This window comes from Danio rerio, chromosome 9 (genome assembly GCF_052040795.2).
Source record: "Danio rerio strain M-AB ecotype USA chromosome 9, GRCz13ab, whole genome shotgun sequence".
Classification (NCBI taxonomy): domain Eukaryota; kingdom Metazoa; phylum Chordata; class Actinopteri; order Cypriniformes; family Danionidae; genus Danio; species Danio rerio.
Genome location: NC_141029.1, coordinates 28,125,444 through 28,147,304, shown reverse-complemented (window position 1 = coordinate 28,147,304; position 21,861 = coordinate 28,125,444). Strand labels below are relative to the sequence as shown.

Here is a 21,861-nt window from a genome sequence, read left to right as displayed (position 1 = left end):
AGCAAGCAACAAGAAATAAACAACAACAAATAAATATCTAGCAGCTGTGATTGCAAGAAAATATACAGTACAGCAAACATATTTACAAAACAGATTGTATTTAAAAAGAGGGGGATTTTGAGAAAGAGTATGAACACTGCTTATGTTGAGGATTTATGGTCTACATGTGTCTATTTACAACACACAAAGTCCTACAAAATAAAAGACTCACTGTGAGACATGTGATCTTTCCATCATTGCAGGTTTTTACAGTGTAGTTTGACACTTAAAGGTTTAATAGCACATGTATCAACAACAGGAAAGAAAACGGCACTTATCAAGCCATTTAATAGGGTCTTTAAAAAGACCTGTGGTCCTCAAAGTCAGCAGTGAAACTTCCCTCAGACTAAAGTCCTGACATGAAAATGCAACAGCATGATCTCTATGGGTCGTTTGAAAGTAGTTCTGAGGAACTTGTCCCATGAAGCCACAGCAGTAATCTGTTAGTAAGCAAAAATCTACCAAACATTTATTGGCTGTGGGAGATGTTTAATTTCCATGGAGAGGTAAAGCCATCCACTTAATTAAACACCATCCGGCTTAAACATGCACATTGGCGTCACATCCCAGAATAAATGCCTGCATGAACACGTAGATCAAACAAAACTAACACAAGAACAAAAGAAAAATGAGATGGCCACGATAGCATCTCTGTATCAAAACGACCTGCATGACGTGAAGTCAAGAGTGATGCTTATCCATACATCTGCCAAGCTAACAGCGTGTGAACACACATACACAGACATTAAAACCCTAATGGACTAGGCCATGAAATATTATATTCACCAATCTCAAGTGAAGTGCTTCTGGGTCCTGACAGTACATCCCTAATGCCGCCGTCACATACAACAGCCCTTGAACTTTGCTACACCAGTGATCTCCGGTGAGGTTAGCCCAGTTCATTTAGCATGACGCTAAGGTACGCAATGACAGACTGTTGGCTGAATTTCACTAGTGATTTCGATGATAAGGCTGCTCAAAAATGGCAAGCTTAGAAACACTAACAGAACTAATTTGTAGGGTGTATGATTAGAAAGAATTCATTTGGCAACAGTAAAATAATTGACAATGCGGCTAATTAAAAACAAGAGCTTGATAATTGTCAACAAAATGTGACGGCCCTATAAAAAAAATGAAACAAGATAAAGCAATGAAGCGAGAGGGAATTTATTTCAGTGTCAAAGCTGCATGTTTTCCAAAACATCATTATTTCAGTCTTCAGTGTCACATGATCTTTCAGAAATGACTCCTACATGCTGATTTGCTGAACTTAGCTAGGCAAAAGCATTCAAGTCTGCATAAAATCTAAATTTTGCAATCAATATTTTTTTCTCATATGGACTATGTTTAACATGGACATCAGTAATCTAATTTGCCTTAACCTGAATAAGACAATAATATAATTAAAGTGCTTATATGAGGAGGCAACACGGAGGCTCAGTGGTTAGCACTTTCACCTCACAGCAAGAAGGTCGCTGCATGGTTTAAGTGCCAGCTGGACCAGTTGGCATTTCTGTGCATGTGAAGTTTGCATGCTCTCCTTGTGTTTGCGTGGATTATTTCAGGGTGCTCTGGGTTCCCTCGCATTTGCTGTGTAAAACATTTGCTGGATAAGTTGGCAGTTCATTCCACTGTGGTGGCTCCTGATGAACAAAGGACTAAGCCAGTGGTCACCAAACTTGTTCCTGGAGGGCTGGTGTCCTGCAGATTTTATCTCCAACCCTAATCAAACACACCTGAACAAGCTAATAAAAGTCTCACTAGGTATACTTGAAGCATCCAGGCAGGTGTGTTGAGGCAAGTTGGAGCTAAACCCTGCAGGGACACCGGCCCTCCAGGACCGAGATTGGTGACCCCTGGACTAAGCTGAGGGAAAATTAATAAATGAATGATGTTTACATGAGTTGCTTTTTGAATGTTTCATTCATGATTCTTTTTTACATGTTATAATGCATGGTTTGATTAATGGCATAGCATCACCTCACTATCCAGTGTTTCCTCTGGAGATTCATGTAATTTTGGGTGTTTTATTTAAAAGTTTTCAACTTTAATTCCATTGGAATAAAGTTTCACTTTCATTCAGGAACATTCATTCATTTCATTCATGCCCCCCTGACAAACTGATAAACTGGATACGAGTATGAAGTAAGGACTGGTGGAAGAGTGTTGTTTTTAATAGAATTTAATACAACATGCTGAATTGAAAAAAAAAACTTCTGTGGCCCTCTGGTGTCTCGTAAAGGTGTAGACAATAGTGTCAAAAAGTATATGTATGGAATATCCTGTCGCAAAATGTGGCGAAAAGTCCTTCATGATGGTAATTAATCCATCGCAGTTAATCCTGGAAAAAAAAAAAAAAACATTTGTTTTGATAATCTTCAATGAAGGTCTGACCATATTAGGGCTACCTGATATTTTGATATAGCATTGATATTGCACTGTGCGCACATGGAATAGTCACATTGCAGAATATGCAACATTGGGAAAATAATAGAATAGTAGATGTGTTTTAAGGCCTGTGACTGTGTGATTAACTGTGACTGTGACTGAAGATACACCATATACAGTATAGTCATTTCACATGTGATTATTCGATTTATGCCTGAATACAGCTAGACTTCCCGAAAACAATGAATTAATTTGTATTTCATTTGTATCTTTCCTCTACTGTAATTATAAATGCTTGTGTTTGGTTAATTACATTTTATGCAGACAAGATCATCCCAAATAATCTAATTTTATATATATATTTTCAAATAGAGCCATCTATTTAGTGAAAGTTTACCCAATATTGAAATATGTAGTTTTTTCCAATATCATGCAGTCCTAGACCATTTGCATCTGGGTTTGCCGTGACGGTCCTTCTGTTGACCCCAACTTTAGGACTTCCATAGCAACTGGATAATATTACCCTCCATTGTGGCTGCGAGATATTGAAAAAATCTAACATTGCAATATTTTTATATTCTGCAATATATATTGCGATATGAATGCAATTTCACTAGACAAGTTGGAAAACTATTTGGAAAGAATTTATCATTTTATAAAAATTTGGAAGCTTCTGTAGGAGAGTGCACATGTTTTAAATAATAGAAAATCTACAAATTACAAAATGCAATGAATGCAGATGTAAAAGCTTTATATCAGATGGAAACATGATTCCAATTCCAATGCAGCCAAATTTGTTGAATTGAAAGCATCCATAATTTAATCCATAATTAAATTGAAGACACTTTTTTTGCACAGTTTCCTGACGTGGTGGCGCAGTGGGTGGTACAATCGCCTCACAGCAAGAAGGTCACTTGTTCAAGCCTCGGGTGGGTCAGTTGGCATTTCTGTGTGGAGTTTGCATGTTCTCCCCGTGTTTGCGTGGGTTTCCTCCGGGTGCTCTGGTTTCCCCCACAAGTCCAAAGACATTTGGTATAGGTGAATTGGGTAAGCTAAATTGTCCCTAGTGTATGTGTGTAATTGAGTGCGTATGGGTGTTTTCTAGTGATTGGTTGCAGCTGGAAGGGCATCCGCTGTGTAAAATATATGCTGGATAAGTTGCCAGTTTGTTGCACTGTGGAGACCCCAGATTAATAAAGGGACTAAGCAGAAAAAAAATGAATGAATAAATGAATTCTGACTAAATGCAAAACAATTCAAACATGTCGATGACTCATCCTGCACTATACAGATATTTGTCCAATCAAAATGTGATGGTGCTATAAAAAAAGAATTAAGAGGAAGCAAGGCTCAAGCGGGAGCCTGTGGATGTTCATATCACTGTCGGTTGCATTAATGACTATCTGCTCGTTAGCGCTCAAGGTTTCAGTCACATAATTGTGAACGAGTGGCTCTGTAATGGACTGCATGGCTCTTTGAAAGCGCTCTCTTTCTTAGCTGCAGTGAGAGTGGGAGTTTTATCATCTAAAAGAGCAAAAGTTGTTGAATGAAAAACACTCGAGATCAGAGGCTGGTCGGGCTGAAAGCTGCGGTCAGGAATCTCTCGTATATTTGATGCCTCATAAAGCAGCTCTCTGGCCTTGACAATGTGAGAGCAGTACCAGTTCTCTCTCTCAATGTCATTGTGCATGGCTGCATGTGTTGAAAAAAAGATTAAGTTTAAAGCTGAAAAAGTCAAAGACACACTTCGACTTTCACTCTCTGATTACTAGTGTACATACTGTATAATCTGTATCAGTATACTGTACATGTCTAAATAACACACCATTAAATAATTTAACTTTTTATACCTTTACCAATATTTAATGTAGCTTTTATTTACTTTAACAAGTAGAAAGTGTGATCCTGTTTTAAAGGTTTTTTATTGTACTGTTAATGGCAAAATATAAAGTTCACAAATGCAAAATTAAATTAAGTTAAATGTAATTTCACCATTTATTATTAAAAATTTTTACTTTTATCACTTGATATGCACATTTTTGGCTGATATCGATAACCAATAATTTTTGTTTAATTTTTTTTTTTTTACATTAAACTACACAACAATACTACACAAAGATAGAACAGACTTTGAAAAAAATAAACCATGTGAGGAAACTGAAAAAGTCTGAACAACTTTGGCCCAGACAAGCAGTTCTGTATAATTACGTAATCTATCGGCTTAAATATATCGGCCTAATTTTGACATCGGACTGATAACGATAACATTAAAAATAGCATTTATCGACCGATAACGATATGGCCGCTGATATACCGTGCATCCCTACTTGATGGTTAAAACTTCATAATGAATTTTATTTCACATACTATTTTTTAAGAAATAAACTTTGCATTAGTAATCCCAAATTAGAGCAAAATAATATCAAATGTATTAATTTATTACAATTAATGGTTTAATTAATTAATTAATTAAAATGAACAAATAAATGAATGAAAAAAATAAATTAGGGAATGAGTGTTTATAATTACTTTAAAGCACAATGACATCAAAAGTGACTATAGAGTATTGCAACATTTCATCATAATAATAATATATAATATAATATAATTAACAATAACAAAATAATATAATACTTTCTACCATTAGTCACTCATATATGGTAATAGTTTTTTGTTTTTGTTTTTTGTAAAATAAATAAATAAATAATTAGAGAGATTATTTATTTATTTATTTTACAAAAAAACAACAATTTCATGCTGACTTCATTTTATTTTAACTTTACCCAAAGCCATACTAAATCAAGTGGGTAAAAGAAAAAAAAAAAGAAGAAAAGAAAAAAAAACAATAATGAACATATATTAATAACGACATCCTGTCTCTCATTTCTGATGCCCTTTCAAGCTCTTTCTTCTATATTCTCTTTTATTTGATCTCTGTTCTGCTCTACAAATGTTTAATCTATCATCTTTTGGTTGCTTCCATTTTCCCCATTGATCCTGTACTAACACGAGAAGACTTCAAGCATACAGGGACAGACATAAGGGTTTGTGTCTGTGTTAAAAATCAAAGATGATACTTTATCATGCAGTATTCATGACAGCTGACTGAACTTTGATGAATAAAACTCATGGAGAGGATATACGGACTTACACGTGCGTACGTATTGTGTGTGTGTGAGTATGTGTTGTATGTGTGTGGGAAGGTCAGGGCCCTGACAGGTCTCCTCATGTGCATTATGTACATCTATTTCTAGCAAGATGTGCTTCTGACCTTCCTTTCAAATGTTAACGCATAACTAGAAAAGCCTCAGGCTTAAACACACACACAGAAAGCGTTGTGTCTTAACATGTAGACGACCCAGGGACTGTTCTCTTGGAATGCAAGGCTACATACAGAGGCATCCACTAATGTTGCAAACCTTGGTCAACATGAGCAAAAAGGCTGAGAATTGTTTAAACTTCTGATCAAAATATTACCAACACTGTAAAAAAAAATGCTGGGTTCCACACAATTCATGTATTTCCAACACAAATTAAACAAGTTAAATTATTATAGTTTTTTTTTTTATTTAAGTTGATTGACCATAAAACAATTAAGTTGTCCGAAGAAAAACATCAATAATTCCCAAAAAAAGTTTAAGTTGATTCAGCTCATTTTACACAAGCAGGGTAAATAACCAGCAAATATATATATATATATATATATATATATATATATATATATATATATATATATATATATATATATATATATATATGCAAATTTTTTTTTTTATTGAAGCAAACTTTAATCTCATCAGAAAAAACAAAACAAAACAAAACAAAACAATTGCAAACACAGCACAGTTGTTAACCATCATGCATGCGATCACACAGGCGTGATCAGCCTTGGCTGGACCTGAAGCATATGATCACACCGGTGTGATCAGAACATTCAGAGAGCACGTCAACTGCTAAAATTCCAATCTGTTTGCATGCACAGGCACAAAAAACTCTCAATTTATCTGTGCTTTTAAACAAATAACATTTATTTTATATTTTAAACATTCAAACACAAACAACTACAAGTAAAACATACTATTTAAGTTTGTAAAATACACACAAATGTCTATGGAGATGGCAATAATAATTATTTTTCAGTATAACTGGACCATGTGCATTATTCACATAAAATACATACATTACTAGATTTTTTTTTTCTTTTGCTCCTCCAGATAAACAGTTGCTTGCCTTTATGTAATTCAGAAGAAAATTATGAATATACATGACGTAAATCCAGCAGCTTGAATCTCTGTGGTTGTTGCTAGAAGGGATACACCGTTAGGAAGTTACCTAGAAGTATCTTCAGCCGTATCCTATCTACAGTTCACCACACTGTGGGAGAGGGAGAAGTCTAGATGGGATACAGCTAAGGATACTCACGTGAATTTTTGTGACACTGTACAACAAATAACATTTTTACATTGCCGTGAGGCTTGGAATTAGGGTTGAGGTAGCGGTAGATGCTAACAAAATACAATTAATGTGTAATTTAATAAATAATATAAATGCTTCCTGTTAACTTCAGATCACACCTGTATCCCTTCTAGCAACAATGGTGGCGCCCATTGCCCGTCATATTACACATATTACGATCCTTAGTAGGATATTTAAAAGACAAAATATATGTTACATCAACATGTTTGAGAATCAGTATCAGAAATTTCACAATATAATCAGAAAATTTGTCAATATTTACAGAAAAAACCTAAATATTATATACACAGCACTAAAGGATTAAGAATGTGTTTTTAGGTGTAACAGCAGTTTGAACCTATGCCACCAGGGCCACAAAGGGATGGGATGTGAACTAATGAAATAAAGCACTATAATTCCTTCCTTAACCCTTAAAGACTTGTTAACAACCTTTATTATCATTGTAAACATGTTAAGTGTAATGAGGATTCCTTTTGTAAAGTAAAATTAAAGAAATAAAAGGCAACTAAAATTGAAGTACAAACATTCTTACAAAAATAAATAAATAAATAAATGAATAAATGAATAAAGCATTGTTTTAGCCTAAATATAAAGAGATGTACAGTGTTTGTTATTTTAAAGTGATAGGACTGACAGTCAATAAATATGCTTTTACATTTATGTTTTATTTACATTTTCTTTGTTGTTTGTATATTTTATTTATTTGGTTTCAGTTCATAAATCAATGGGGCTGGTGGATTGCATGGGTTAAAAGAATCACTTAATAAATATGTCGCAAATGTAACGCCTATAAATTCACTCACTCACTTTTCTTTGGCTTATTCCCTTTTTTATCACCCTTTGAATTCATTCATTCATTCTTTTTTTTTATGGCTTCTTCAAAAAGTTTTTTTAACCGCTAACTTATCCAGCATATGTTCTGTTTTTTTACACTGGAAGGCCAAACTCACTCAGCCATTCATCAGAATCGATAAAACCAAACAACAGTTTTGATCTGAACAAAAATAAAAATAAATTTATTAAAATAAAATTTGCCATTTGTAATCTGTTAGAGTTAAGATTCAGTCTAAAAAATTTATGTGCTTCTGTCTTTATCAATGTTAGGAGGAAGGTTAGAGTGAGCAAAAATGTACCCAAGAATCACAGCTGTAGAACTGTTGAAGTTTGTTTGGCCATGGAGGATCAAATAACATTAAAAAACTTTTATCATCATTTATTGTCTGAAAGTTTCAAAAGAAAACACTTTTATGCTCATGTTTTATATTAGGCAAAAGATTAATCCAAGCGCACATCTATTAGTGGAGAGAGCTGTACATAAATATATGTGGTTTGTGATTTTTTAGTACTGATGATGATACATTCAGGAATTTTCAAAAGCACACATTTTATAATCATACATTATCTGACAATTGTTTTCTTCTGACTTCCTTTTAAAACAATTAAACCTCAATACTGAACTGCAAACCACAGACCTGAGGTAGACAGGACTTCCTGTCAATGCATCAATGAACTCCAAATGTGAACTCTCACCTTATAAACATCTTATAGAGGTCAAAGGGGAAACATTTAACAACCTCATTTACTTTCACTGTAAAACAGGAGCAGACTGAAGAAGCACACACACTGCTGAATCCTAAATATAGACAGATGTCCGTAGTAATTGTGCTTCATCAGATGTCTCGCACTCAGCTCTCACACTGGGCGCCCTAATATGAGAAAAGTCAGACCTCATTTTGAGACATTCTTCAGCTGAATAAAATTAAACACTCCTGAGTCCAATCAGAACTGAACATAAACATTCCTTCCTATCGGTTCTCACATCATCCCGTCCAAAAATCAATTATGGAATGTGTGTCTTTTTTTATGAAAATATTTATCTTTCTCGCATGAATTCACTAAACAGCTGCAAGTTTGTGCAGCTTTTTTAAGGCAAAAAATGTACTTACTGTGCTAATTTTTTTTTCTGATTTGCAGTAGTATAATCTAAAGATGCACACAAGTTTTACCAACTAAAAAAAATCTGACTGAAAGGGAAATCATTGGTTCTAAAGGGCCATAAAATATTGGGGCAGCATAAATATGCAGCATATATTTCATGCACACAGCGTGGATAAATTACAACAGTTAATGTTAATATGTCAGCTGTGTGGAATGCTGGGTTGATCATATTACAGTTTTTGAGCCATGGATTGCATATTTTTCCATTATTTTTCAGAACAGGAAAAACAATTAATAAGAAAAACTGTCATTTTTATTACAAGAACACTTAAATGTAACAAAAATAAACAAGAGAACCTATGAAATATACAATTATTATTAATAAATACTTACTAATAACAACATTATTAATGACTAAACTGCAATAATAATTGATTATAAGAGAGCTTGAAATTGTATTACTAAAATGAGTTTTGCATGATCATGAGGCACTAGATTGAAGTAATGCTCCTGAATATTCAGATTTAAATCAGACAAATAAATTACATTTTAAAATATAGCCACATAAACAATAATTATATAGTATTTCTGATCAAATAATCACAGCCTTGGTGAGTAAAAGAGATTTCTTTCAAAAACATTTATGATAGCTTTTTAGTTGTTATTCAACCTGCTTTTTTGCTCCACATGGACAAGCAATAATATGTTTATATTTTACACAACTTTGGCTATTTAAATATAGTTTCTGTTATGCCAGTACAAGAAATCAAATTACATCAACAGACAACACAAGGCAAACCAAAACTGAGTCAGAGAGTACATGTAGACAAAGGAAACACTATAAATAAAATGGTGGGTTCCACACAATCAATTTGTGTTGGGTCAGCATGAAAGAATTAAGTAAACTTACCTGTTTTTACAAATTTAAGCGGATTGAACAAAACAATACATTTTCCCCACCCAAAAAAAAAAACCTCAAGAATTGTTGTTTCATCTGATTTAAAATAACTAGTTTGAACAAACAGCAAATGTCATTTTTTGAGTGAATGTTTCACAGTTTTTCTGGCTTTCGGGCGGTTGCATAACCCTCGCCATGGCTGACGCGGACGCACACCTCTCAAAAATATAACCACAAGTAGGAACATCGCGTAGCACAAGCTCGGCTAGGCTCGGCTGATTAGTCGGCTAGGTAGCAGTGACAAGTGTGGGCGTTGCTGAGTGCCACTAGCCCGATGGAGTCAGTGTTTACAGGTGTCGAGTCGCGTGAAGAAGCTCTAGATGAAAAGTTTTGTTTTGTGTTTACGTTATGATTCATGTTGTTGCACGTCCGCTGATTCCCGCCTCAAAATGAGCGAGTTTAGCTACAGTACTTGTAAATTAAGGTAGCGTTCAGAAAAAACAAAACAGAGGACTATAAAAACCTACTGCCAGCTAGAGTTTTGGAATTGTTATTCTGGAAGTTATTTTCGGAAGTGTTATGCACGCAGACTAAACAAAGAAGTATAAATCATTATTTAGTTTGCAACAATTCTGGTACCATGAAAGTAGCTCAGCTTTAAATCATTTTTGTTGCCATGGTATCTTACACTACACAACTAACTGTATGTTCTGGTTTAGAGATTTGATTTACACATATTTGATGCAATAAAGCCACTCTTCCCATTTCTCTTATTGCAAATTAATCACTATTTAGTAAAACACTTACAGGATTTTTAACCACTGAATGCGTAATCTATTTGACATAGGAAATGTAACTTTAATATCAGAGTTGAACTAATTAAATGAGTTTTATTTTACATAAAAACAATTTATCACAATTTCATATATACTTGTTACATTTACTTGCAATTTAATGCTGTTTTCCAGAAGATAAATGTTTAAAAAAAGATAAATAAGCTCATATTTCTGAGTCTCTGTATACCTTTACAGTACACATTATCAGCTATACAAACGAATTTCGCTTACACTATAAAGCAAGCAATTGTTATATACTGTAGCTCACCTCTTTCATTGTCAGCTCTTTTAATCTTGGTGTTCTTTGTATTATTAACCTTTGAATCTTTGCCTGTGGAATGCGCCGACTCTCTCGTGAGAAGTCAATCACACCATTGTAATGCTTCAAAGCACGTGATTGGCTGTTTGCTATTGATGTCCCGCATTCATGTGCACACACTTACAGTATGACAACCAACAAAGCCTGAATGCACTATATTTTGTTTTTGTCAACTCGAAACTAATCCTGAGTTTGCTAAGCCACCATCAAGGTACAGGCATCTGAGGTCCAGCCATTCAGTCCCATTTAGTTCCATTCATTCCGCCATACATTTGAACACTCACAGCAACATACTACACAGTACCACTTCCTGTTTAATTAATGTGGGATGTTTAGTGTTAAATCCAATTTACAACTTTTAGGAAGGTGTGACACTCACACTTCTATAACACCACAATGAGCATAAACCTTTAAATCCCACCTCAGTCAACACACACACACACACACACACACACACACACACACACACACACACACACACACACACACACACACACACACACACACACACACACACACACACACACACACACACACACACACACACACACACACACACACACAAAGCCTCAGTTCCATTTCCTCCAAACACAGACAAACCTCTAAAAATGTGCTAAAGATATTCAGCGATAGATATTCATCTCTCATCCTCCAAATCAGCTCTATCTGTCCCTCTCCATCCTGTGAGTAAAAATAGACACTTCCTTTCCTTTCTCACTTTTGCAAAACCGGCACTTTTGGTCTAGGTTTCCATGGCAGCCGAACTAGTGAGCTCAAGCAGATAGAGTAACGCTGGGACCCCGGTCCTTACAAATCGCTGATATCATCGGCCCGTAACCCCCCGGTCAAGCAAATCTGCATGATTGTTCTTTTATTCCTTTGTAGTCGAGCTGAGAGCGCTTTTACAGTTATTGCGTATTGATTATGATAACCTTTGGCAGGCCTGTATCATTCAAAGCCTCGGGCCTGAGTCAATCAATAGAACATTAGGATTCTCCAGCATGCCTGACTTTGACCAGATAGTATGTTGAAGAGCTCATACCACAGGCCGAGACATGCAGACTTGGCTTGTGTCATTTAGAATGGAACATGGAACATTTGGTGGATGAGTAAATGTTAAATTACCATTCTGATGTGCCTGCCAATGGCGAGTGACTTCTAACTATAGAACTGTATTTATATTGCTTCACTCTAATACAAGCATATCCAACACTTCCTTCTAACAGTTAACCTTATTTTTTGGCTGTTGTTTATTGTTGTCGTTCACTCCAATTATTCAGATTAAATAGAAAAATCACATTATTATAGAATTGTGAAATATTCCAGATAAATAAATGTATAACAACGTATAATAATGTATTGTGAAATTTCGTAAGTGGCACGGTGGCTCAGTGGTTAGCACTGTTACCTCCCAGCAAGAGGGTCACTGGTTCGAGTACCGACTGGGCCAGTTTGCAATTGTGTGTGGGGTTTGCATGGTCTCCATGTGTGCGCATTGGTAACCTCTGTGTACTCCAGTTTTCACCACAGTCCGAAGACATGCGCTAAGTTTTATAACCAAATTTCGAGAGGGTCACATGGCTGGTCTAGCATCAAATCACTAACCAACCAATCAGACGTATTCTAATGCATTTAAGAAGGGCTTCAAAATTTACCCCTAAGAAGTGGGACAGCACTACAGCACCTGCACACTACATTATATGTCATCGAAATCTCTTGCTTCATATGAGATCCGACAATCGTGACTGCTGTAGTTATTCTAGTTGCGCTATTTTTTAGTATTTATCTTCAGGAAATCACTAAAGGCATATAAAATGTTATCATGGCGATATAATGTGGCAATAAGCTCGTTACTATACTGTGCATTTAGAGTACACAGTGCCCATATTCATTTATATAAACACACCAAAAACAACATTGACATTGTAGCAGACACTGTAAAAAGGTCATTCCCAGCCACTAGACTTTTCTGACAAAGTATTCGAGTGTCATAGAGTGTCAGAATGTTGTGGGACTGCTATACAGGATGGCGAAACTTTGCGTTTTTTATTTTAGTTTTTTTATTTATTTTATAGGCATGATGCTACAACACAAACACAGTAATGAATATTTTAAAGCATGTGCTTGTATGTTGTAAAAAATTGTAATAATGACAAAAAATACTAATTTCTGGATCTCCTTCTGGGTGCAGCTATACTGGCATTGTGGCTGGTGTAGTTGGGAAATTGTTTTACCCCTTGGTTTTGAGTGTGGTCCTGAAAACTCTCAGTTCGAAGGAGTATCTACTCCTTTATCTTAGCCCTACGTCTTCAAGCTAAAGAGAATTGGGACACCCCTAACCCTTCACGTAAACGCGCAAAATGAAGGGTAGGGGTAAGGGGAAGGGCTAAAGGGTAAAACTGGAATTGGACCAAATAGTCCGCCCTCCTTACCTTTGTTATCCTCGTTTTTTTCGACAAAGCAATCTCAACACCTTCCACTTCTTCCTAAATCCAATAGCAGGGGAGTTCGAGACCTACCTGGGCTCAGCCTCCCCTCTCTCCGTCTTGTCTAAAAGGAGGGAGCCTTGGGCTCATGGATGCTTAGAGCTCTCTCCCGGGACAGCATGCCAATTATGCTTTTACTATTGACCTTATTCTTCGATGCGGAAGTGCACTCGTTTTTGCGATTGTTTTAGAACTTTCGATTTAGCTGCCTAAGGGACTAATGACTAGGAACAATACACGTCAGAAAACAGTCAAACTTGCTCTACAATCAAGAGTTTGCATGACTATACAGACAAAATAGAATAATATAAAAAGAAAATATCAGTTTGCAACATCAAGCAGCCGAAAAAGCTGTTTTTAACATATAAAATTAATAAAAGTAAATGAGTCTCGAGCCAAAATAACTAAAATGACTGTGCTCATTTGTAGATAAGGTGAATAAGGTGAATTCAAGCATTAGCTAAGTGTGAACTCTTAAATATGAATTGAAGAGCTAAACTGGCCGAGTGCGAGAGTGTACAGGTGTTTCTTAGCAATGGGTTGCATTTGCTGCGTAAAACATATAGCCAGAATAGTTGGTGGTTCATTCCTATGTGGCAACCCCTGATAAATAAGAAACTAAGCTGAAGGAAAATGAACAAAAGAATAAATGAATGAATGAATATTTTGTTCTTGAACTGTTTAGTTTGAATATTATTTAAAAAATAAATAAAATAATTTAAATAATGAAAATGATAATTACATGTTTAAATATTATTATTCAGTAACTCTATGGGCTATATAGTGCTTAAAAAGACACTGACATTACATACATTATGATAGATTGACTATTCTCATCACAAACCTCAAAATGATGTTTCAAAAGTAAATCAAACCAAACATTCACATAAAAAATGGTTTAATAATCATTGAAACTGATCCACCATGAACTAGTGGTAATGTCAGTATTGGCAGTTTGGTTATCATGCCAAACAGCCAAATTATATTACAAACTTATACTAGGGCATTTTTTATATATTTGCCGCCCAAAATGACCAATTATATGACAGCTTTTCTCAAAATTTGTGGCAGTATTTGCTTAAGTTTTGCTGTGAAAATACACAATTTTGTATTTGTCTAATCTCAAAAACTATTGGACTGGCATAATCCTTTTAAAATGACTGATGCAGATTATATTATTATTATTATTATCATCATAAAGTTATTATTATTTCATAGTTATTTTTATCATCATTATTATTTTTATTACAAATGTTTAATTACTTATAGGGATGCTCAAAATAATCGATTAACCGTTAACCGAAAGGGTGCGTTTGTAACCGATTAATGCTATCAGTTAAACGATTAAAAATATTCATTAAAAATATTATTTTCTATATTTTTAGTTTGGCTGCATAAGGGGCCGATTGAACAGCTACATTACCCATTCGAAAGATTCAGTCGTAGTTGTTTTTAATAGCGGGTTATAATCGCACCAAAACGTATTAAAAGGTAAGTGAATCATAACAGTGCAAGCTTTTCTGTAACCGTAGAGTGCTGTAGAGTGCTGTTTAACCCTTTGGCGTTACGTGCTGACTGACTGACTGACAGGTGCGCGATGCGTGAGGCCAGCAAACTCGACGAAACTTTCAGTTAAGATGAACATATAGTTATACTTTATTTATAGATAAAGGTATATGGTTCTGTATATAATCACTCTATCTTGCTGGAGTTTATAGCCGTTTCGCTTTACTTCAGGACGCATTAACACCGCTCTGAAGGTCTAATCGCTGTTTTAAGTTATCCAGAGCTGGATGAATGTACAAATCTTGAATATCACAATAGTATTAAATATTACAATTGTAACAACACAGACAGCAACACTTTTGCACAATCGATACCCAGCTGATTCAGCCGTTTCATAAGAGGACCGCGCTTCTCTTCTTTTTTCCTTGTCAACAAAGAAGCAAAATGGAAGAAGAATATTGCTGTTTAACAGACGTGTTGATGCCAAACCAGCGCGGATGTTGACCTGTATCTGCGTCATAAACGCAACAAATAGGCTTTACCTTTTATTTTACAGCTTATAAAGCATGTATGCACATTAATGCAATATCATATTTAAACAACAAAACTGTTTACAAAAAGTCAACATATGCGCGCGTTGTTGTTGTCTTTTTATCACGCAGCGCGTACTTGAACCGCGAGGGAGAGAGAGGAAACCATATAGCAAGACATAATCTTTAAAATAATGATTACTATTAAAAATGTAAAAAGGTTTTGTGATTCATAATAATAACAGCGGGGCATTAAATAAAGGCATATTTTCCGTGGAGCGGGCAATTTGAGGAAGTGCGATTTTTTTTTGACGAAAAAAAAAAAAACATGATTGGAAAAAAAACAGCCTATGCCGGTAATTAAAAAGAATCAGTCAGTATTTTCATTTTGCAATATAAATTAATTATTTAAGTGAAAATAATTTAAGGCAGTCCTATTTTTTTATTTATTTTATTGAGATTATTCTGCTCTTCTGTGCTAATCGCTGCAGGTGTGTGAAAATGCTCTGTTGTATTGTTCTATTATTAATATGCTAGCATATAAAAAATAAATCAGTATTTTAAATGCAATATTTAATGTGTCGGACACAAAATAGACACGTCAGTTTGTTTAATATAAAATTAATAGTAATCTGACCAGTTAACCATTAATAACCGATTAATGAGCGGTGGTTGTCGGTTAGCAAAATTAACATCCCTAATTACTTATTACATTTCTAATAACATTATTAAAAATCATCCAACTGCTGTGTAACACTATGCTCATTATCTTTTCTAACACTGATCATTCCTATATAACTTTTGGTCCAGTGTCAATTTTATTACTCGGTCATGAGTGTTGCATGCTTGTGGAATGAGAACAGTTATTTCAAACACTGCACATGGAGACGGTCGGTGTTCCCTCATTACTGCTAGACCGACTAGGTGCAATTTGTGATTCCCCAGCCCATTGTGTCATCCACTTCTGATCTCTCAGCCCCTCTGGAGAACACACTTCCAGCATGATGATGAAGCACGTGTCAAGGTCAGGGTGACGTGTTCTGGACGTCCTCCAGCGCCTCTCTAATCACCGAGGGCCAGCGGAGGCTCCTGGAGGCGTGCTTATCACAAAAAACATTTCCGCTCTCCTTCGCTCTGTGTCTGGCCATCTCGTTTCTGACAAATGTCTTTTCTCTTCTCGACTGACTGCTGAATGGATTTGTTACACAGCGGCCTACACAAAGAGAAGTATGCCAACAATCTTGCGTGTGATTTTTCACTTACAAAAGAACACTATGGTTGGTGTCATGGTACAGTGAGTGCATTAAATGCTAATGCTATTGTATTTTGTGTGAGACTGGAGGATTAGCGTACGTATGTGTTGTGGTGTTTACATTGTACTCAATGCATTTCCCGGACAGATGCGTGGTGTAAATGTGGCACAGTATCTAAAGATGTTTTTAACCTGTGCTGTGGTAGTAGATACTGCAGAGAATTTAGGGTTTGTAAGAATACACTGCTTTAGCTGTCAGCCTCTCTTATCTTTAGCTTCAAAAAGGCATTGTGTTTTTGTTAGGATATGAGAGGAAAAAGAATATTCCCACTAAGACTCGATGTTCCCTTAAACAAGGCTTTACCAGAAAACCACAAAATATATTTTGTCTTTGGATTTTTTTTCCAAGTAGTGGGTACCAAAGAAACACATTTCTTTTTATAACGAATAAAGTGTACACTAATATTATGCTTATACTAGTAAAAATTGGGGTAATAATTTTAACTGCTTTAAAATTAGTCTCTAATGACCTATAAAGCAGCATTTGAGTCCGTGCAATGAACAACCGTAAAATAAAATAAAAAATGAGATAACGTGACATTAACTGTATGTGTGAACTTTGTATACAGAAACAGTTTGGGGATATTTTTGTGTGACCAAGAGTCTGTATTTGAAACATTAAAATAGCTTTACACGGGAAAAAACGTTTACGATATGCCCACTAAAAAGAATACAGATACTGCTAGCTGTCATGTCCACTTTGGACATTAAAAGTCAAATCCTTGGCAAAAAGATAAAAGTGCCGACATGAACAAATAAAAGGATGCAGTAAGGAAGCTGGAAAACCATATTTAAATTGGAAAGGAGAACAAAAACCAGGGAAAAATCCACCGAAAGAGGTGAGTGGAAGAACCATATATGTGATGCAATCTCTCTCTCTCTCTAAATGCTCTGAGGAGCGCCAAACAGCACAAAAACAGTTAACCTATCAAAATAAACCAAATCTAAAAAATCATTGACTTCTGCTGTCTTCATTGTTTTAAAACCTTGACTTCCAATCTGACGTATACATTGAAAATGGTTATCCCATGCCTAATATAATGTTCTCAGTCCAAATGAAAAAAATCTTATTGCACAAAGTTTGAAAATATGGATTTTGGCTCTTTGTCTCAAGGCCTCATTTAATTGATCCACAAAAAAAACCAAAAAAAAACCGTGTTAAATACATTTTAAAAACAGCATGTTTTAACCGCTAATTATTGCTGCGATGACAAAGCTAAATATTCAGCATTATGACACCAAATCATTTAAGTATGTTTATGGTTATATATATATATATATATATATATATATATATATATATATATATATATATATATATATATATATATATATATATAAAATTACTACTATTTTTTTAATGTTCAAATTTTTATGTTTCATTAATATTTATGTTCTTTTGTTATGTTTTTTTTTTATTCTTCTGGAAACTAACTATAATATAAAAAAACAGATTAAAGTACTGTATGTACTGTAACTTATGAGATGTTACCGTTTAAAAATGTATACTATATTTTAGTCACAATATAATAATAATTAAATTTTCACTCGCTCGCAGTTTTGTGGAAACTGCAGACAAATGCCCAAAATCAGAAGTAAAGCGCTTATCATTCATGAGAGACAATCATGTAGTGTTTGTAAAATCCACAATCTGAGAAATGTGCCACTGATGTCCCAGGGTCATTTGGTCATTTCAGAAGTTTGTTGACAGATGGCACTCCGGTGTTCACGGCGACCTGAGTTTGATTCCTGCCTCAAGGTCCTATGCCAATCCTCCCCCACTCCTTGTTCCCCACGCTTTCCTGTCTATACTCTCTACTGTCCTATCAATTAAAGGTGAAACCCTCCCCCTCAACAAAATATAATAAAAAAACATGACATGACATTGGTGATGACCAACAGTACAGTCAATGAGAAACAAGATACGAGGCAGGAGAAAGTTCAGAGGGAGGAGGCACAGACCTGTAACAGATCATCAGCAAGCAATTGCACAGTCCTTCATTTACCTTTTTTTCCTCATCAGAAAATCCAACTACTTGGATTGCACGCAGCGGCAACTAAATTGTACACCAGATACTTGTGTATAGTGCAAGAAAAACAGTGATCTGATGACTTCAATAATTGTACAGTGCATTCCTGGCATAACCATAACAGCAAAAACAATCATCTGCCCGTGAGACGGTATAGTTTTACACTCTAAAACTTAGCAAGACACATAAAACCATTAATATGAGGGAAATCAGAATTGCCACATGGGTTGTATTTGCATTAGTGTATGTGAATGAGCGGAGTGTTGTTTAGTTTTTTCTTGGCATGCACAGGCCTTGAGCCTGAGGCAGATTCCATCCGCTCTGTAAATATATGTAAATGACTCATCCTATAGGGAGTTGGAGTGATTGGTTGGGCCGTCAGTGACCTGTCCTCTACAGTTAGGGATAAAGTTTTCAGACAAATTTCTGTTTGTGTATTCAAACGTTTAAACCGCTCAAAACCAGCAGACTGTAAAAGCACTTCAGCTCCTTCAGGGCTTACTTTAATGTCTGTGAGAGAAAAAAAAAATGGCTGATTTGTGCACCGTAGATGTGTGCTTTTTATAATTTAGAATACTGCTGACCCAACGAACCCTTATTAAATAAAGAAAAGCAAACTCTCTTTAAGAGGAAACAAGAGCTAAGCTGCATCAGTGCTTATCAAGCCCAACAAACACACACACATAATCAGGGCTTTAGTTAAACAAAAGAAGACAGTTAAATGATAGGCTGTGAACACTGAGGGTGGTATTCGAGCAGATGACAGCTCTTCCCGGAAAAGCTTCTTCAATTGACTGTTACTACGAGCAGTGACCATTACCATTGTGACCATTATAGCAGCATTTGCTGACTAGTGTTCTCACAGTCTTCTTTAGTCTTCCACAAATGAAATATTGTTTTATGTGTTTATTTTAAGGGCTATGCTTTAATTATAAGTGTTGAGGAACAAGGTTATAGTTTTGGATTTTTCATTAGTTTTAGTTTTTCTTTGGTTTTGACTTCTTGTTTTCAAATTCAGTTAGTTAGTTAGTTAGTTTTTAGAGTTCCTATATTTTAAAATTGCTTAGTTTTTGTTTAGTTTTACTAGTTTCAGTATTAGTTTTAGTCTTTTGTTTGCTGTTTTTTTTTTTAATTAGGATTTTTGTTAGGTGCAAAATTCAAACTAATTTAAATAAATATGGTTTAATAAAAACTCAAACAAAGATAAGCTTCATTTTTTAACACTATCATCTACCACTACAATCTACCCATCCTCAAATTTAAATACAACAGCCCACAAGATAGCAGCCTTAAGTAAAATAACTGACTGTGCAAAACTGCTTCTGAGGTTAGATACACAGTGTTGACAAGATCTGTAACGCAAACTGGATCTTTTGCGACAATCTTAGACAAGATTAGACTCAACATATCAAAAATATGTAGTAAGCAAACATAATTTCAGTCAGTTTAAACATCACAATGACCTGAAAAGTTTCTTACATTTACAACCTAACTGAAGCATGATTCACTTATTAAAATTCAATGACAACTTTCTGTTCTGAAATAGATGATTAGATCTTCTCATTTAAGCCCTCTGTCAACCCACGCTGCAGTTCAAGTTTAGTTGTTTGTGTTCGTTTCACTACTTCTCAAATCTGAATACTGTTCTAATAACTCAATAACTCAGTGTATATTGGTTTATTTCAAATCAGAAGGGGGTATCAGACATGTTAAAAAGTAAGTAGCTTGAGGATAAGTGTTAAACTTTAATGAAGACGAAAATCGTTTCAAATGATTCAGTTTGATTTGGTGAAATAGTTCAATTGGTTCACTTAGAAGATCGATTCGTTCGTGATTGCGATCACTAATACAAAAATAAAAAACTATTATTGGGCACAAATGTGTTAAATGAATACTTTCCAGTGTCTGCATGGGTCATATTTAATGTTGTCACTGTGCTAAAATGACTGGAGGAGGACCGGCTTGATCTGGCCAATGGCATCAGGATTACAGACTCTTAGGTGCCGTATGGTTCAAACACCTGGCAGCATGAAGTAAATAGATTTAATTCTAAAAAGTTTACAGTATGTATTAAATACATTTACAAAGACAAAAACAAAGGATGTTCTTGCAATAATTTTAGTTAGTTTTGTAGGTACACAATACAGTTACAGTTAGTTCTAGTTTAAAAAAAAAACTCGTTTTTATTTTTACTTCATTCATTTCTAATTTTGTTTTTTCGTTGGTTTACCTTGGTGAAGACAGTTGATGCACAGGCATGGTGGCTGAAATTCTGAAATGGTAAAGATTACAGGAATAGTTTACCCAAAACTGGGCAGTTTAACTAAACTGCCCTTTTTAAAAAAGCATTACTCTATACTGTGACCAAGTGCGATAACATGTAAGGTCAAATTTTCACATTGTTGCATTGGTGCAACTGTGGATCATTCAGGTCATTCAATGATATATCACGGCTAATTATACATTTTTGATTTAGTGCCTGATTCATATGAATTTGTACAATCTCATTAGTACAATTTAATACAATTTGCTCATTCCTAATGACGGTTGGGTTTAGGGGTGGGGATTAGTGCCACACCTCCTTTAAAACATCATACACTTTCATAAGACTGAACTCGTATGAATTCATAGAAAATAGCCACTAAACTGACAAAACATAAAATCGTCACCTTTCCTTGAGAGATCAGGCTGGGTTGTTTAGGTATCTGACTGGAACATTCACAATATTAATCAATCAGATTCAATTCACCACTCAATACCTGTTCATCCCCTGCTGTGCTTTATTAGCTGTGATGAAACACATGGCACAGATGATGAAACACAATGTTAAAGTGTGAATATGAAGAAGTCTATAGTCAATTATTTTAAAAGAAAGTGAGGAAAGATAAGTGAGAGGACCATATAGAGATCATGACAGTGAAGTTACAGGTGCAGTATTACAGGTGCCACTTTGTCTGACAATTCAGTTAAGACACAAAGCATTCCCTCATGCCCAGGCTCCTGTTAACGTTACTCACTCAGGCAAGCTCACATTTAGATCCCGTAAAATGGTTTGTTAATCACGGAACACACCAAGTTGACTACACAGGACTAACACTGACAA

The 21,861-nt window shown here is 35.1% G+C and overlaps 1 protein-coding gene and 2 long non-coding RNA genes across 39 annotated transcripts in view; 1 reads left to right on the top strand and 2 right to left on the bottom strand.

Annotated features, from left to right (window-relative positions):
* LOC141376138 (uncharacterized) overlaps nt 1-21,861 on the bottom strand; it is a 1,062,333-nt gene that overhangs the window by 882,711 nt on the left and 157,761 nt on the right. For 9 of the 37 annotated variants that reach the window (XR_015499508.1, XR_015499507.1, XM_087268007.1 and 6 more), the window contains one exon: nt 2,206-2,380. The exons of 20 other annotated variants lie outside the window; for them this stretch is intronic. Coding sequence is in view for 13 of the 17 variants with exons in the window: in XM_087268007.1 (XP_087124133.1) it covers nt 2,212-2,380 (169 nt within the window). In the remaining 4 variants the exon portion in view is untranslated. Of the gene's footprint in view, nt 1-2,205; nt 2,381-6,944; nt 8,610-21,861 lie in introns of those variants that run through there. 8 more of the 37 variants (XM_087268010.1, XM_087268012.1, XM_087268009.1 and 5 more) reach the window with 1 other exon arrangement.
* LOC147842379 (uncharacterized) overlaps nt 1-21,861 on the bottom strand; it is a 463,094-nt gene that overhangs the window by 322,837 nt on the left and 118,396 nt on the right. The gene's annotated exons all lie outside the window — the stretch shown is intronic.
* LOC147842380 (uncharacterized) overlaps nt 1-21,861 on the top strand; it is a 219,867-nt gene that overhangs the window by 85,490 nt on the left and 112,516 nt on the right. The window contains exon 2 of the long non-coding RNA XR_015499625.1: nt 3,269-3,499. This is a non-coding gene — a long non-coding RNA (uncharacterized LOC147842380). The remainder of the gene's footprint in view (nt 1-3,268; nt 3,500-21,861) is intronic.